The 17,866-nt window shown below is 50.2% G+C and overlaps 1 protein-coding gene across 2 annotated transcripts in view; it reads left to right on the forward strand.

The window, feature by feature from the left end:
- Positions 1-6,847, forward strand: part of TSPAN33 (tetraspanin 33) — a 34,819-nt gene extending 27,972 nt beyond the window's left edge. The window contains exons 7-9 of one of the 2 annotated variants that reach the window (XM_048499168.1): positions 1,291-1,400; positions 4,798-4,842; positions 5,116-6,847. In XM_048499168.1, the coding sequence (XP_048355125.1) occupies positions 1,291-1,400; positions 4,798-4,842; positions 5,116-5,224 (264 nt within the window). In that variant the 3' untranslated portion in view covers positions 5,225-6,847. The remainder of the gene's footprint in view (positions 1-1,290; positions 1,401-4,797; positions 4,843-5,115) is intronic. The other variant, XM_048499167.1, reaches the window with a different exon arrangement.
- Positions 6,848-17,866: the final 11,019 nt, after the last annotated feature.

The raw sequence follows: 17,866 nt of genomic DNA on the forward strand, positions 1-17,866 counted from the left end.
CAGCAGAAGGGCTCCTGGAGGGGGGAAGCACGGGAAACTGGAATCCCTTAGTGCTGGAATTTCCTCCACGTCCTCTTTTTCTCTCCTGGATGCCAAGATCCTATGAGTGTGGCCAGAGTTTTAGGGAAATTATCGGGACAGTAGGCAGTAAAGCATCGAAGCCCGGAAACTGCACGACACCCCAAAAGGATAAGAGTTTGGATTTATACCCCGCTTTTCTCACCTGTGAGGAGTCTCAAAGCAGTTTACAATTTTCCTTCCTGCATACAGCGGACTGAAAGTTCGAAGAACTGTGACTAGCCTGAAGTCACCCAACTGCAATGTAAAGGGGTAGAAACAGGTTATCCTGAGTTCCCAAAATTAGGTTACTCATTATTTGTATTATTGCCGAGGGTTTTTAAGCCGTTGATTTTGCCGCGTGATTTTTTTTTTTTTTTTTTTTACTGGAGATTCATCCTCCTCTCAGCAGTGCGTAGCGCCAGAACTTGAAACAGTGATCTAGCAGAAGTGCACCGGCGTCGCATTAATAATATCGCGGCGCGTCGTTTCTGCCAAGGACGGTATGGCGGCTCGTCCTTATACAGCCAGCCAGCAATGCCCCACCCCGGAATGCGGTAGCGTGTCCGCCCAGCCCATTGGTGCTGCACCACAGTTTGAATCCCACCGAGACCTGTTACTAAAATTTTTTTTGGATCCCACCGCGAGTAAATAATGCATCATTTAAAAAAAACCACATCCAATAACTATAACCTAATGAATAGTTCTGGTCCCCGTTGGTTCCACACCTGCACAGGAGTCTGGTTGAGGCCCCCAACACACTCCGATACCTAGCCAGAAAGTCCCATCGCTTGGTTGAGGTCTTACAACCTAGCAGGAATTTCAGCAGCAAAGTCCCAGGCCGGTGTGTGTTCCAGGGTTCTGTTGCTGGGTGACTTTGGGGTGATTCTGGTTTAGGTTTCGAGCGTTTAAGCCTGCATCTGTGGCTAGCTACTTCGGGGAATTATCACAGAGAGAAGTCTGTTACACCTCTGCGATACACCTCTGAAGATACCGGCCTGGTGCAGGCGAGCGTTAGGAACAAGATCCACCAGACCGACCACGCAGCCCGGAAAACCCACCAGAACCAGTTGAATCGGGCCGTGAAAGCCTTCGACAATACTTAGAGGTTGGGTCTCTCACTCTCAAGAAGTGTCACGGAGTTCCATATAAACCAATGACTTGCCTGACTCGTAGGAAACTGGGCGTTGTGGAAACTCAGAGCGTCTCAGTTTCTCTCTTGTGTGCCCCCAGCTGGTCATCAACACCATGTGCGGCCAGGGCATGCAAGCCCTGAACTACTTGGAAGCTGGTGAATTCATCTACACCAACGGCTGCATCGACAAGCTGGTGAACTGGATCCTGTAACCTCTTCCTGCACTAGGGTGAGAAACCGGCTTCCCCAGATGAAAATATTAAGCACAAAACATGTACACTCTGCCCCTTTGGATTCTGGGACTCAGGCAGTGGTGGGATCCCAAAATTTTAGTAACAGGTTCCCATGGTGGTGGGATTCAAACTGTGGCGTAGCGCCAATGGGGCTGGGCGGGGCACGACGGGGGCGTGGCTGGACATTTCAGGGGCAGGGCATTCCTGGGCAGGGCTGTGGCAAGGCCAGTCCTTGGGCGGGAAACAAATGCACGCAGGCGCACCGGTGCACCTCCTGCTAGACTGCTTCAAGTTCTGCGCGCTACTGCTGAGAGGAGGGGCGTGACTAAGGCCAAAATCACGTGGCAAAATCACCCATGAGTAACCCCCTCTCGGCACACACAAATAATTAGTAACCTACTCTCGGGAACCTGTGAGAACCTGCTGGATCCCACCTCTGGACTCAGGGCTGTCCACAAGCTAGAATGTCCCAGGGAAAGCCCCTCCTGCTTGCCCCAACAACAGAGGCAAAGCGGGGGCCGGGGGCCGCGTTGCATGCCGCAGTGGAGAAGATCCCCTGCAGGCCCCGCCGCTTTAGTGAAACAGTGCAGACTGGAGAAGCGGTCTGTTCCCTTCAGGCTGAAAATGGCCTGGTGGGAACTAAACTTCCCAGGAGACCTTGCGAGCTCCAAGGTCTCATGGAAAGTATAGTTCCCGCCAGGTTATTTTCCGCCTGAAGGGAACAGGCCACTTTTTTCAGGCTGAACTAAGGAAAAGAGGTATTGTATGGGGGGGGGGGAAGGCTAATGAGGGCAGAAAATACAGAGTCTTGGCGCCGAGCATCGAGTATGAGTCCATCTAAACTCGCCCAACAATCCGAGGACCCTGCTTGGTGGGTGCACGAGACAGGGCCTTTTTGGTAGCCGCCCCATAATTATGGAACAATCTTCCCGGGGAGGTGCGCCTGGCCCCTCACTTTCGACCCTGAGGGGGCAGTTGAAGATGGTTTTATTTAGGACCACATTAGGGCCAGTTTTACCAGCAGTCCTGCGTTGCGATTTTAAGTTTCAACTTTTGTTTCTCGTGTATTTTATTGTGTTTCATTTGTGGTGTGTGGTGCCTTAAGCCTCCTTAATAGACAAAAAAGAGGCCAATCGATGTTTTAAACAAGTAAACAGATTGGAGTTCCCTTTATTAGATGGTGTAGGACCAGGAGCAGAGGTGGGATCCAACCAGTTCTCACCAGTGGTGGGATCCAAAAATTTTAGTGACAGGTTCCCATGGTGGTGGGATTCAAACAGCGGCGTAGCGCCAATGGGGCCTGGTAGGCTTTGATGGAGGCGTGGCGGGCATTCAGTGGGGGCATTAATAATTTCTCTGTTACTGTAAAAAACTCTTACTGTAAACAAAAATGTTCCTAGTTTCCAGCTGGTATCTTTCTGTCCATAATTTAAACTCATTATAGCAAGTCCTATCGTCTGCTGCCAACAGAAACAACTACTTCTCCTCTAATTGACTGCCTCTCAAATACTTAATACTTTCAAATACTTAAGAACATAAGAACATAAGAACAAGCCAGCTGGATCAGATCAGAGTCCATCTAGTCCAGCTCTCTGCTACTCACAGTAGCCCACCAGGTGCCTTTGGGAGCTCACCTGCAGGAGGTGAAAGCAATGGCCTTCTGCGGCTGTTGCTCCCGATCACCTGGTCTGTTAAGGCATTTGCAATCTCAGATCAAGATTGGTAGCCATAAATCGACTTCTCCTCATAAATATGTCCAAGCCCCTTTTAAAGCTATCCAGGTTAGTGGTGGGAAAGTATCCTTCTTTTGATTTCTAGAAACAAAATTAAGTATTTGAAAGTATCAAGTATTTGACAGGCAGTCAATTAGAGGAGAAGTAGTTGTTTCTGTTGGCAGCAGACGATAGGACTTGCTATAATGAGTTTAAATTATGGACAGAAAGAGACCAGCTAGAAATTAGGAACTTTTTTTTTTACAGTAAGAGTTTTTTGCAGTAACAGAGAAATTATTAATGCCCCGCCCCTGTGGCCAGTTTGGATCAGGACCGTGGTTTGCATGGAGAAATCCTTATTGAGAGCCAGCGTGGTGTAGTGGTTACGAGCAGGTGGATTCTAATCTGGAAAACCAGATTAGGGATTGATTCCTCACTCCTTCGTGTGGCAGAGGCTTATCTGGTGAACCAGATGTATTTCCCCACTCCTAGGCCCCTTCCGCACCTGCAAAACAATGTGTTTTCAAACCGCTTTCACAACTGTTTGCAAGTGGACTTTGCTATTCCGCACAGCTTCAAAGAGCACTGAAAGCAGTTTGAAAGTGCATTATTCTGCATGTGCGGAACGAGCCCTACCTTCCTTCTGGGTGACTGGTTCGATTCCCCACTCCTCCACATGAAGTCTGCCGGGTGGCCTTGGGCTAGCCACAGTTCTCTCAGATGTCTGTCAGCCCCACCTATCTCACAAGGGGTCTGTGGTGAGAAAGGGAAGGCCCTTGTAAGCTACTTTGAGACTTCTGAAAGGTTGACAAAACCAGCGTGTAAAAACCAACTTCTCCTTCTTTGGTGGAGGCGACATGAAGACCAGAGTCGCACCAAGCGTGGGCTGCCAGGGAAGGGGTCGGATTCTGTTTGCTTTGCTCTTCCACATGCACAGGTAAAAAGTTGCCTGGAGGTTGGGGCCAGATCTTCTTATCCTGTGGTGGCGAACCTTTTGCACTCCAGATGTTATGGACTACAATTCCCATCAGCCCCTTCCAACATGGCCAATTGGCCATGCTGGCAGGGGCTGATATGAATTGTAGTCAACAACAACAACAACAACCTTTATTTGGCATTTAAAAATAGGTTCTAGAGCATTGCCAGACATTTTTGAAATACAAATCAAGAGTACATTCAAAACGCAGACAGGAAGACTGTGTATAGCAGTATACATTACTTCGAAAATTCTGTCACTCATAAAAGAAATTTTGCTACTTTTTCCAAGAGCATGACATCTGCGTTGTTTAACAGGAGCTCCACAACAGAACAGTCAGAGTCTCTTTCAGATTTGTCTAGAGACCCAGCCCGCAGGAGAGAGATTCCTGAAGTACTTACATATCTACGGACAGTCAAGAATAATGTGAGCAAGAGTCTCCACTTGGTTACAGTGTGGACAAACCCGATCCTGGAGAGGGGTGGATAAATGCTTAGCGGCCCTTTGTCATGGCCGATGGGAAGGTATTGGATCTGGCCCTTGTGATAATCCATCTCTGTTGGGGATTCAGGTGTAATTCGAGATATTTGGCTATATATGCCCCTGTTCCGGTATTATTCCGACAGAGAGGGGTGAGCATGATTTATTTGCTTGCCCCAGCAAGATATGATATTCCTGTTCTAGAAGTCTACTTTTTAAGGTTCGGAAAATCTCTCTGGGTGTCAGCATACAGAGATCTCCAAGCAATAAACCTACTGAGTAAATTTTTGATTTGAGAAGTTGATACCATTCGGAGGCAAATAGGTCTGGGCGCGCAGTGTGTATTAAACTGGGAATTTTAGTCCATAACATCTGGAGTGCCAAAGGTTCGCCACCATAGGCTGGCAACTGCTTGTGGCTCAGAAACCGCCAACTGCTGAATTGGAAGCAGAATGGGCTTTTCTTCCGACTTCATTTGTGGGTTCACCTGGATTTCGTCTCTCTCTCTCCCCCTCCCACCCCCCCACAGCTGATAGGAATCCTGCTCTCCCAGGTTCTGGTCAACCAGATCCGAAACCAGATAAAGCTCCAGTTGTACAACCAGCAGCATCGAGCGGATCCCTGGTACTGACCGGATTTCTTCGCCGAGAACTTCTTCGAACGGTGGGGGACGTCCGCTTCCCAGAGCGCTTGGTCTCGACAGCAGGGGGGGGGGTCTTCTTTATCCCACCAGTGCACCGGAGCCCTTCTGTCCCTCCAAAATTGAGATTGTTTTTTAAAGGGGGGTGGGGTAATGAAAACAAGAGGACGTTCGCCTGCCAATCCACAACACAACACTCATATTTGCCATCTGTCAGTGGCAATTTTCTGGGTTTTTTTGAATGCTGAGATTTGAACTCGGTGCTGCCCAGCCTTTGCAAACTCCAGTTGCTTCCTGGCTACCTTCCGGCATTGGGAAGGGGCAGCTTCCTGGTTGCACCCTTGTCGGCTGCACCCTGTACCGCCGCGCTGGAGGGAAGAGCCGTCGAACTCCGGATCTCTCTTGACAAGTGCCGTTCTGTTAACAATGGCCTCGGGACTCTGCATTTTGATTTTCTCTTTTTTTAAAAAAGGACTCAAGTGACTGGATTAAGGAGTGGGGCAAAAGGAGCATTTCGGGCTGGAAAGGAGCCACGGAGCGCAGGTTTCGGCCCCGCTCGAACTTCACGGCGCCTGTTGTAGTCGGTTGTCCTGGCTGGAACCCGTGCCCGTAATGCTGGAACTCAGGGGTCACCCTGAAACCGGTTGGCCATCAAGGCAGGCAAAAAGCCAGTATTGTTTCACCCAGTGGGTAGCGGACTTGTGGAACTCCCGGCCACCAGATGTCAGGATGGCCAGTGGCTTAGATTTGTGGAAGAGGATTTTGGATGGTGTTAGGGAGAGGGCAGCTGTTGGTGCCATGATAGCTGAATTGGATTTGTGGGTTCACGCTCAAAATGCCTGCGATTATCAAATCCGGGGGGGCACCGATGTGGCATCCGACAGGCCACGATCGGAGAGAGCGCACTGGGCCGATCCAACAGCGCTATTCTTATGTTCTGGCCCAAGCAGCCGGCACCAAAATCTCAGTCTGGGGCCTGGTTTCATCTGGGCTTTGATGGCCCACGAAGTGTAGTGAAGGCCTGGGCGGGGGTGGGGGAGAGGGAGCAATCCCACCGCATTCCCCTGGCACCTTGCCAGTCAGCCACCGGGCCATTTAGTCCGGGCCACAACAGCCCTGCAGGGCCCCCTTGGACAGCGTCAGTTCCCAGATAAAAAAAGAGTACCCTTTCAAGGAGCAAAGAAACGCTGGCGGTCTTGTGGAGGGCGGAACCCAGCAAGGGTGTCCCAGTGTTCTTCCGCAGGAACCTGCCCGGAGGTACCAGCCTTTGGCACCATGCCTCAGTGGAACCTCCATGTTCAGAGGCAGCGTATCTTCGTGTGCCGGTTGCTGGGGCCAGATGGGGAAGAAGAGCCTTCAAGCCTTACCCTGCCTGTGTGTGTGGGGGGGGGAGGTATTGGTGCTGCAAACAGGGAACAGGACTTGACACCCCCCAGGTGGGCCTGTTCCAGCCCAGCTGCTCTTTTGTAACTGGAAGACGACTGGCCAGGTCTGCCAGCAGCGGCGGAGCTACAAGGGGCGGGGTGTGTGCCATGCACCGGGCGCATGCCTGGAGGTGTAAAATCGCCCCAGGCCCCTCCCCTTTCCCCCCACCCCCTTGCGGCACCCCCCTCTTCCCACACTTACCTTAGTTCCTTTCCTTTTCCTAGAACTTTTTCAGGCTGAAAAAAAGGCCTGTTCACAGTACAGGCTAAAAACGGCCTGAGGACATAAGAAACATAAGAACATAAGAACAAGCCAGCTGGATCAGACCAGAGTCCATCTAGTCCAGCTCTCTGCTACTCGCAGTGGCCCACCAGGAACTACAGTTCCGAGGATACCTTGGGGCTCACAAGGTCTCCAGGGAAGTATAGTTCCCATCAGGCCGTTTTTAAGCCTGAACTGTGAACAGGCCTTTTTTTTTCAGCCTGAAAAAGTTCTAGGAAAAGGAAAGGAACTAAGGTAAGTGGGGGAAGGGGGCACCGTGGGGGGGGGGCATGGGGTGCGTGGCAAATATAGACGGCACAGTTTGGCCCAGCTACGCCTCTGTCTGCCAGTCTAAATCATGTTGGACTTAGCAGAGTGTATTGACTACAGGCGGCTCCTCCCTGGATGGATGGCTACCTCCAAGGCTGTTTGGAACTAAGTTAATGGCAACAGATAGAAGCTAAAGAGGACAGGCAGTTCTACAGCAGTGGCGTAGGAGGTTAAGAGCTCGTGTATCTAATCTGGAGGAACCGGGTTTGATTCCCCGCTCTGCCGCCTGAGCTGTGGAGGCTTATCTGGGGAATTCGGATTAGCCTGTGCACTCCCACACACGCCAGCTGGGTGACCTTGGGCTAGTCACAGCTTCTCGGAGCTCTCTCAGCCCCACCCACCTCACAGGGTGTTTGTTGTGAGGGGGGAAGGGCCAGGAGATTGTCAGCCCCTTTGAGTCTCCTGCAGGAGAGAAAGGGGGGATATAAATCCAAACTCTTCTTCTTCTACCCCTTGGTGGCCACCAGCCAATAAATGCCAGGGGACAGACCTGTCTCTGTTTCCCATCTAGGACTTTGCTGAGATGGGGGATTCTACTTCCCAGCGCCCTTCTCCGAAGCCTGGGGGTCTCTGTCGTCTCAGGCCCCACCCAGGCCGCTGAACAAAGCCAGCCCAAACCGAGGAAGAAGGCCGGTGGTGGGCCCAGAGGCAGGAGCGGTGCGTTGCGTTCCTGCAGCAGCAGCAAAACTGAGCCCAGGCCATGGCTGACCGTGGTCGATAGCACCACGTTCACCCAGCCAAGGACGCAAAACATACAGCGAAGCACATGTGACATATCGGCTGCCATTAAAGTACGTTTTCGTTTCAGTATGAGAGATCCAATCATATTTCCAACGTGGGCGGTGAACAGACAGAAATCCACTCGTGTGGAGGCTTGGCACGGGCAGCAGGCCGGATGAGGAAGCACAGTTGCGGTTTCGTATTGGTCATGGGTCTGCAGCTGGGTGCCGGAAGTCATATTAAACAGATCAGCAAATATATACAGTCAAACCAATACTAAAAAATGTTTTAGGCCAGCCAAGCCAAAGAAACATGGACTGTATATATAGTGATACAAGGCAATGAGCTAATTGGTATATGCATATAGTTTGAGTATCAATTCAATAGATAATTCATAAACCGTTCATAAAGATTATTCGTAAAGATATATTGTGCTTATATGATAAGGAATATTCAACTGGATATAAAGGTAATAACAAAACATATATATATTTCTACTAGAATGATTTACCTGAACGCACTGAAGAAATTTATGTTGAAAACGTGGACTAGCGCACAACGCGTTCTGCGAACGTGGCTGCTGTCGCCGTGGTGTCTTCATCTACTTGCTGGAGCTGCTGCTGTCTACTACCACAATTCGTTTTAATATTCTTTACTCATTGAATATTGGTGATACTGACTCTTTCAATTGATTGGAACGCGATAGGAGCGTTGCCGGTTTCGTGCCTTATGGACAATGCTAATGACATCCTATACCAGTGGTGGCGAACCTATGGCACGGGTGCCAGAGGTGGCACTCAGAGCCCTCTCTGTGTGCACAGAGTTCGTCATGTGATAATAGTGCAATTATTTCAGGGAGATTATTAGCATTAAACTCCAGACCCTGGATTTTGGGGAAGCGGTGTGGAGGGTAACCCTGTTAAGCGCTGTTAAACCCCACTGATTTTCATGGGAAGAACGAAAGCGCGATCCTTTACCTGGGAGTAAGCTCGGTTGCTGGCAATGGGGTTTGCTTCTGAGCAAACCCTCCTTAGGAAATCGCGTGGATTCACCCGTCTGAAGCGTTGCACAGTTGCTTCAAAGCAAAGCTACCGACTACCACCAAGCTTACTCCCGAGTAACGCGCACCTTGGAGCCAACCGTTTTTTCTATACTAAAACCTCAGTATTCAGGTTAAATGGCCATGTTGGCACTTTGCGATAAATAAGTGGGTTTGGGGTTGCAGTTTGGGCACTCGGTCTCGAAAAGGTTCGCCATCACTGTCCTATACAATGCCTTTGAGAATTTATTACTAAGTACAGTCCCATTACGTTTCTTAAGTTGCCTATGTGCCCTCATTCTATGTTTTGTTATTACCTTTATATCCAGTTGAATATTACTTATCATATAAGCACAATATATCTTTATGAATAATCTTTATGAACGGTTTATGAATTATCTATTGAACTGATACTCAGACTATTTGCATATACCAATTAGCTCATTGCCTTGTATCACTATATATACAGTCCATGTTTTTTAGGCTTGGCGCGCCGGAAGTCATATCCAGCTGTTGAACGCTGCAGGCCGGTTACAGACAACCTGAAACTGGAGCGCAACAACCATTGATCATTATTTTATTTATTTATTCAATGTATAAGCCGTTCTTCCAAACCAGCTCAGAGCGGCTCATTATATTCGCACTCAGAAACTGGGGGATCTGATCAATGGGAACTCATGAATTTACTCCTGTACCCGGAAAAGTCCGCCATCGTTCCGGTAGTTTCTTGGTAGGGTGGGGAGAATAGAATGGCAAGATTTCACCATATCTCCTGTGCTTTGGAAAAGGGGGCCAGTGATGGGTTTGGACGCACCTGCGTTGCTTGCGAGGGGTAGCCTGCGACACCACAAACTGCCGACAGCACGGCTGTCATTCGCACACCTGCCGACAGCAAGGATTGCCGGTCTCGGTTGGTCATGACATGTCATTGCTGCAAAGACAAGAAGGATGTTTGACGTGGCATAAACGTGGCACGGGCAGAGACACGTTTAAGCAGTGTCTTGTTTAAACTAGGCGCCTTCTTCTCCGAAGCAGTTCAGTACCAGCCGGATGCCAGGAGCGTGGTGAGTTCCGCAGGGCCTGTAAGACAGAGCTATTCCACCGGGCCTTTGTGGGGGGAGGGGCTGGCTGCGGTTCTACCGCCCCCCCCACTGAGGCTGCCTGTTTTCCATCTTGGTTGGGCCCTGATTCCATCTTGGGCAGTGGTGGGATCCACAAATTTTAGTAACAGGTTCCCTCGCCAGCCCCCCCTTAGCAAAAGGGGCAGAGGCGTACCTAGGCAAACCTGAGCCCTGGGCAAAACCTGAGTTGGATGCCCCCCCCCATGGGCAGCCACCCCACCACGACCCCCCCCCATTTTTTTTTGCACCAGGTCATTTCTAAATCATCATCCCATTATAGAAAATGCCCCAACTCACAAATCTGAACACAGCAATGGTGAAACACACAGGTTCTTTGAGAGAGACTGGTGAGATAAAAGGTATGAAAGGCTGAGAATCCATGAATTGCAGTACCTGGAAGGGATTAGCCCAGTTCAGGGAGTTACATTATTAGTCGCAATTGCTATAGGGAACCTTCACGTTCAAAGGCAGGATGCCTCTCGGGGAGGCGAGGGCGTGGAGATGGAAAAGCGGACCCCATTAGTAACTCCCTCTCGGCACACACAAATGATTAGTAACCCACTCTCGGGAACTGGTGAGAACCTGCTGGACCCCACCTCTGATCTTGGGCCCTGCCTACCCCCTCCCCTTTTGGCCTTTAGATTGGGTGCCTGTTTTTAACAACTTCTGTTGTTTTAGTTTGTATTCTGTATTGTTTTAATTTGTATTTAATTTGTATTTGCCACAGGAGGTGGTGATGGCCATTAACCTGGGTAGCTTTAAAAAGGGCTTGGGCAGATTTATGGAGGAGAAGTCGATCTATGGCTACCAATCTTGATTTTCCTTGATCTCAGATTGCAAATGCCTTAGCAGACCAGGTGCTCGGGAGCAGCAGCAGCAGCAGAAGGCCATTGCTTTCACCTCCTGCACGTGAGCTCCCAAAGGCACCTGGTGGGCTACTGCAAGTAACAGAGAGCTGGACTAGATGGACTCTGGTCTGATCCAGCAGGCTAGTTCTTATGTTCTTATGTTCTTATTCATTCCTAGTAATTGCTGCTTAGGTTTTAATGGGTTTAAGTTATATTTTTGTATTGATTTGCTGTCTGGAGAACAGCTATATTGTGAGCCGCCTTGAGCCCTTCGGGGGTGAGGCGACCTATAAATCTAACTAACAAACAAATGAATAAATAAATAAAGACCGGGGGGGGGGGGCTGGCTCCAGGAGCGCAGGCTGGAAGGCGCCGGATCCAGCTCCTCTGCTGGAACCAAGCAGGGCTGTGTTCGGCCCGTGCTTGGATGAGAGGCGGCCGTGCAGGATGCTTTGAGTTTGACTTGAGGAGGAAAGATGAGCTGCAGGTCACGGCTTGCTGAGTGCACAGAAGTTTCAAGTTGCAGCTGGCTAGCCACAGCAGGCAGTGAGAGAGAAGAAGGAGAAGCAGCAGCAGCGGAGGAGGAGGAGGAGTTTGGATTTATATCCCCCCTTTCTCTCCTGCAGGAGACTCAAAGGGGCTGACAATCTCCTTGCCCTTCCCCCCTCACAACAAACACCCTGTGAGGTAGGTGGGGCTGAGAGAGCTCCAAAAAGCTGTGACTGTTGGGAGCTGTTGGGAGTGCACAGGCTAATCCGAATTCCCCAGAGAAGCCTCCACAGCTCAAGCGGCAGAGTGGGGAATCAAACCCGGTTCCTCCAGATCAGAGTGCACCTGCTCTTAGCCACTGCTCTTAGCCACTTAGCCACTGCTCTTAGCAACCTCCCTGCCCAATAGGGACTGGGAAGTAGCGATGTGTGCGGCGGCGGCACCACTGTTTGAATGCCACCACCGTCGGAACCTGTTATTAAAATTTTTGGGTCCCACCACTGCAGTAGTTTCTCACTTGAGGAAGGCTGTCTGGCGGCTGGGGAGCCTACGACGCTGTATCAAATAAGTCCTTGGGGGAAAGGAATCCTACCCATACGGCAGGTGGGTTGATGAGAAGGCAAACAACCCATTCTGGGCTAGTGTGTGCTCAGGCATGAGGCTAGCCCAGGGGTAGGGAACCTTTAACACTCACAAGAGCCATTTGGACCCGTTTTCCACGGGAAAAGAAAGCGGAGCCGCAAATAATTTTTGACATTTAAAATAAAGATAACACTGTATATATTGGGGTTTTTTTTAACCTTTTACTCCGCTCAGTCTGAGAAGCGCATGGATGCGCCCACCCTGCTCCCTGCAGGGCGGGCAAGGATGAAGCCGGGGGCTCGGCTTCCACCCGACGCTAGAGAGCGATCCCGTCCAGCTCTAACGGGGCGGGCGAGTGAGAAGACCGCGTTGCCAGCCGACCGTGAGCAGTTGGTGCGCCCGCCCTGCTGCCTGCAGGGCGGGCAAGGATGGGGCCGGCGGCTCGGCTCGTGGAGCCACAGTGCAAGGGCAGAAGAGCCGCATGCGACTCTCGAGCTGCAGGTTCCCTACAGCTCAGGGTTGGGGAATCCCTGGAGATGTTGGGGTGGTGCCCGGGGTGGGGAGAGTCTTCAGTGTGGGGGGGAGGCCAAGCTGCCATGGAGGCAAAGCAGGGAGGGGGCGCAAGTGAGAGAAGGCAGAATTGAACGAAGCTGGATAGTCCAGGGTTACTATGCAGGGACGCGCGCTGGCAAACCACCTCAGTCCGTGTCTTGTTTTGAAGACCCCGTGCGAGGTTGTCCACTGGTCAGCTGTGACTTGACAGCAAATGTATATATGTTTCCCCAAATATAAGACATCCCCCGAAAATAAGACGTAGTAGAGGTTTTGCTGAAGTGTGAAATATAAGGCATCCCCCGAAAGTAAGTCGTGGCAAAGTTTTTGTTTGGAAGCATGCCCGACGGACAGAACACAGAAAAATAAGACATCCCCTGAAAATAAGACACAGCGCATCTTTGGGAGCAAAAATTAATAGAAGACACTGTCTTATTTTCGGGGAAACACGGTAGCATCTGTCAAATTCAGAAGGCAGCCCTGCTGGGGTCCAAACGAATACTACGCCGATACATTACAACTTCCTAGGCCTCTGGGTGAGGCTCGAATTGTAATGAAGGCAAACAACCAGCTAAAGATCTGGCAGCTGTGAAATCTACAATAATAATAATCCATATCCATATTTGTGTTCAACAATTTCCACCAGAGTCTTTCTCTACATACTGAATCAAAAGCAGAGGCCAAATCAACAAATGCCGTATATAAGGCTTTCGTTGGGCCTCTTATGGCTGAATGAGCTAGTGGATATAATACAAGGCAGTGATCAACTGTAGCTTGTCCCTTCCTAAATCCTGCTTGTTGTGGATGTAATATGTGATTTCAATTTCCCAATCTTCTAATTTTCTAAGGAGATATTTACCATATATTTTAGAGGCCGTGTTCAATAGGCTTATTGGGCGATAGTTCTTTGGGTCATTTTTGTCTCCTTTTTTATGTATAGGGACAATTATGCTGGTTTTCCATCCACTAGGAAAACTGCCAGTATTGTTAATCTGGGTGAAAAGTTTGGCAAGAATTGGTACCCACCAAGATGGAAATGTTTTGAACACATCATTCGGAATCAGATCTTCACCGGGAGCTTTCCCGGTTTTAAATAATAATAATCTTTCCCTTCCCCCCTCCACAACAAACACCCTGTCAGGTGAGTGGGGCTGAGAGAGCCCCGAAGAACCTGGACTAGCCCAAGGTCACCCAGCTGGCATGTGTTGGAGTGCGCAAGCTAATCTGGTTCCCCAGATAAGGCTTCGCGGCTCGCGGACTCAAACCTGGTTCTGTGGAGGAAGAGTCCGGTCCAGACCATTTCAGTGGGATTTGCCAGATATCACAAGCCTTGCCATAGTGGGCTAGAAGAGGCCAGTATCTACAGACCCCTGCTGGATCCGACCAGGGGTCTATCTAGTCCAGGGGTGGGCAATTATTTTTTCCATGGGGCCGCGTAAGAAACAGAAAATATTGTGGAGGGCCGGGCCAAAAGGCAGGGGGGCGAGGCGCTTTTGAAAGCCCCGCAGAAGCCGGCAGCCAAGGCAACCGGCTTCTGCGAGGCTTTCAAAGGCGCCTCGCTCCCCAGCAAGGCAGGGGAACCAGTCAGGTTCATCCGGCGGGCCGGATGTGGCCCGCGGGCCGTATAATGCCCAGGTCTGATCTAGTCTCTTGCCCAGTTTCACGCACCAAGCAGCTGACTACTTGCACAGATGAAGAAAGGTTTTGGATGTATATCCCCTTTTTCTCCTATAAGGAGACTCAAAGGGAATTACAAAATTCTTCCCTTCCTCTCCCCACAACAACCTTGTAAGGTAGGTGGGGGTGAAAAAGTTCTGAACAAACCGTGACTAGCCCAAGGTCACCCAGCAAGAATATAAGGAGCGGGAAAACTAATCTGGTTCACCAGGTAAGAGAGCTAGCGTGGTGTAGTGGTTAAGAGCAGGAGCACTCTAATCCAGAGGACTGGGTTTGATTCCCCGCTTTGCCACTTGAGCTGTGGAGGCTTATCTGGAGAGTCATATTAGCTTGTGTACTCAACACACACCAGCTGGGTGACCGTAGGCTAGTCACAGTTCTTCTGAGCTCTCTCAGCCCCACCCACCTCACAGGGTGTTTGTTGTGGGGGGGGGGTTGTGGGGGGGGGAAGGGAAAGAAGATCATAAGCCCCATTGAGTCTCCTTAAAGGAGAGAAAGGGGGGAATATAAATCCAAATTCTTCTTTTCTAAGAGTCCACCGCTGATGTGGCAGAGCGGGGAATCGAACCCAGTTCTCCAGACCAAAGTCACCTGCCAACTGTGGGAGGGAAGGGTTACCAGCTCTGTGTTTGGAAATATCTGGAAATTTGGTGGGGGGGCGGAGCCTGAAGGAGGGGACTTCAATGAACTTATAATGCATGGAGCGGTGATGGCGAACCTTTTCGAGGCCGAGTGCCCAAACTGCAACCCAAAACCCACTGATTTATCGCAAAGTGTGCTCCTGTGACTTTGCGCGCGCCCCGCTTTAAGAAGGTGAAAATCTGGTCACCTTAACAGAAATGCACATAAATGTGCTACATGAATGCACTAAATGTCCTGGGTTATTATTTATTTGTTTGAGTTAATATCTTGGCCTCCCTAGCCAGAGGCCGGGCTCAGGGCGGCCGACACACATATTTATAAACAATCATAATATTACAAATTGATAAATTAATAGATTAAAATCCTCCGTTGGCTCGGAGGAAGCTCCAGGCCGTCCTTGGGGTTACGGGAAGAGTTAAGTGGCTGGGAATGGGTTGAAGGGAACTTCTGTTGTTTCTGCTGAAATCTGAGGTTTATATAGACCAGTGATGGCGAACCTTTTTGAGATCAAGTGCCCAAACTGCAACCCAAAACCCACTTATGTATCGCAAAGTGCCAACACGGCAATTTGACCTGAACACTGAGGTTTTAGTTTAGAAAAAAACGGTTGGCTCCGAGGTGTGCATTACTCAGGAGTAAGCTCGGTGGTAGTCGGTGGCTTTGCTTTGAAGCAACCGTGCAACTCTTGCAACGGGTGAATCACGATCCTAGGGGGGTTTACTCAGGAGCAAGCCCCATTGCCAGCAACCGAGCTTACTCCCAGGTAAAGGATCACGCTTTAGTTCTTCACATGAAAATCAGTGGGGTTTAACAGCGCTTAACAGGGTGACCTACACTGCTTCCCCCAAACTAGGTCTTAGGTTTAATGCTAATAATCAAGCCCAGCGGCCCAGGCCAGCCTAGATGTGGGGGGGGGGGGGCGTGATTCCCCCCCCCCACATGACGAACTCTACGCATGCCCATAGACAGGGCTCCGAGTGCCACCTCTGGCACCCATGCCATAGGTTCACCACCACTGTTATAATGCATAGAGCCCACACACACACACAACTCACAGCCCTCCAGATGTTATGGACTACAGTTCCCATCATCCCCTGCCAGCATGATGCTTTTGACACCGGAGCTCCAAAGCAACCCTTTTCTCCAAGGGAATCTGATTTTGACCTCCCGGAGACGGATTATAAAAGCAGGCAATTTCCACGTGCAACCTGGAAGTTGGCACTCCTAGCGAGGCGGGCACTGGGGGGGTCGGCCTTTGCGCCTGCGCCTTTTTGCGGTGGCAACCAAGGGTGGCTGCCAACTCGGCCAGGCACCGAATGGCTGCCCTCACTGCAGGCCTGTTTGAGCATCTCAAATCGCCCCTGGAAGCCGCTGAAGCAGGCTTTGTGTGGGATTTTGGGAGCCCGCCTGCCCGCCTGAAGGGCTGGAACGGGCCTCGGTCCCTGTCCCCAGCAAACAGGCCCCCTTCTGTGCCCGGCCAGCCTCTGACGTGGCCGCTCTTGGCCTGGGAGTGGGACGTGAGTGGGTTTTGCTCCCTCCGCTTGCTGGGAGACGCCGTGGCCCTGTGTGTGGTCCTGCTCCTCCTCCCCGCCTCTCTCCTGAGCAGCTCCGCAGTCGTGCTCTGGTTGTACATAAGCCAGGAGCAGCTCTCTGGCTCTGATGTGTCAGCCCTCCTGGGCCCCACAGCAGTGGGAGCAGAGGGGGAAGCACGCCAGGCAAGACGGGGAGGGTTTGCTTTTCCTCTGGGCAGATGAACGAGGAACGAGAATCCCGTTCGACTCCTCTTTCTCCTGATGCAGGAAAGTTCCAGTGTGCTGTCAGTTAACAACAACAACTTTAGCCCACTCCCTCTTCCATTGCGCTAAACATTATTATAATTAATTTTCTTTGGGGGGTGGGAGTTACAGCAAGTTGAAAATCTTTTTACCTGCACGTGAGTTGCAAGACCTAAAAAAATTATCTCTCTCTATCTCTCGCTCTCTCGCTCTCTCTCTCTCTCTCTCTCTCTCTCTCTCTCTCTCTCTCTCTCTCTCTCTCTACCTACCTACCTACCTACCTACCTACCTACCTACCTACCTACCTAACTACCTAACTATCTATCTATCTATCTATCTATCTATCTATCTATCTATCTATCTATCTATCTATCTATCTATCTATCTATCTATCTATCTATCTATCTATCTATCTATCTATCTATCTATCTATCTATCTAGATGGTGGCTAAGAGCAGGTGCACTCGTAGTGGCTAAGAGCAGGTGCACTCTGATCTGGAGGAACCGGGTTTGATTCCCAGCTCTGCCGCCTGAGCTGTGGAGGCTTATCTGGGGAATTCAGATTAGCCTGTACACTCCCACACATGCCAGCTGGGTGACCTTGGGCTAGTCACAGTTCTTCGGAGCTCTCTCAGCCCCACCCACCTCACAGGGTGTTTGTTGTGAGGGGGGAAGGGCAAGGAGATTGTCAGCCCCTTTGAGTCTCCTGCAGGAGAGAAGGGGGGGGATATAAATCCAAACTCTTCTTCTTCTTCTATCTATCCATCTATCTATCTATTGGTCTTATAGATCTCCCTCCCTTGGAGGGCTCAGGGTGGTGAACAACCATATATAAACAACCACCATCAAATAAAAACAGCACAGAATAAAATAAAACAGGAACCATATAAAAGCAGATGGCACCATCCCCCCCAATAGATAGATAGGTAGGTAGGTAGGTAGGTAGGTAGGTAGGTAGGTAGGTAGGTAGGTAGGTAGGTAGGTAGGTAGGTAGGTAGTCATCAAAGTCACCCAGCAGGCTTCGTGTGGAGGAGTGGGGAATCGAACCCGGTTTTCCCGATTAGAGTCCACCTGTCAGGGGGATTGTATCTAGTTGAGATGCATCCCTAACACAATGTAATTGATTGCTATAAGATATATGTAACCAAACTGATATATGTTACCATTGCTGT

The sequence above is a fragment of the Sphaerodactylus townsendi genome, linkage group LG06, assembly GCF_021028975.2.
Source record: "Sphaerodactylus townsendi isolate TG3544 linkage group LG06, MPM_Stown_v2.3, whole genome shotgun sequence".
In the NCBI taxonomy this organism is placed as follows: domain Eukaryota; kingdom Metazoa; phylum Chordata; class Lepidosauria; order Squamata; family Sphaerodactylidae; genus Sphaerodactylus; species Sphaerodactylus townsendi.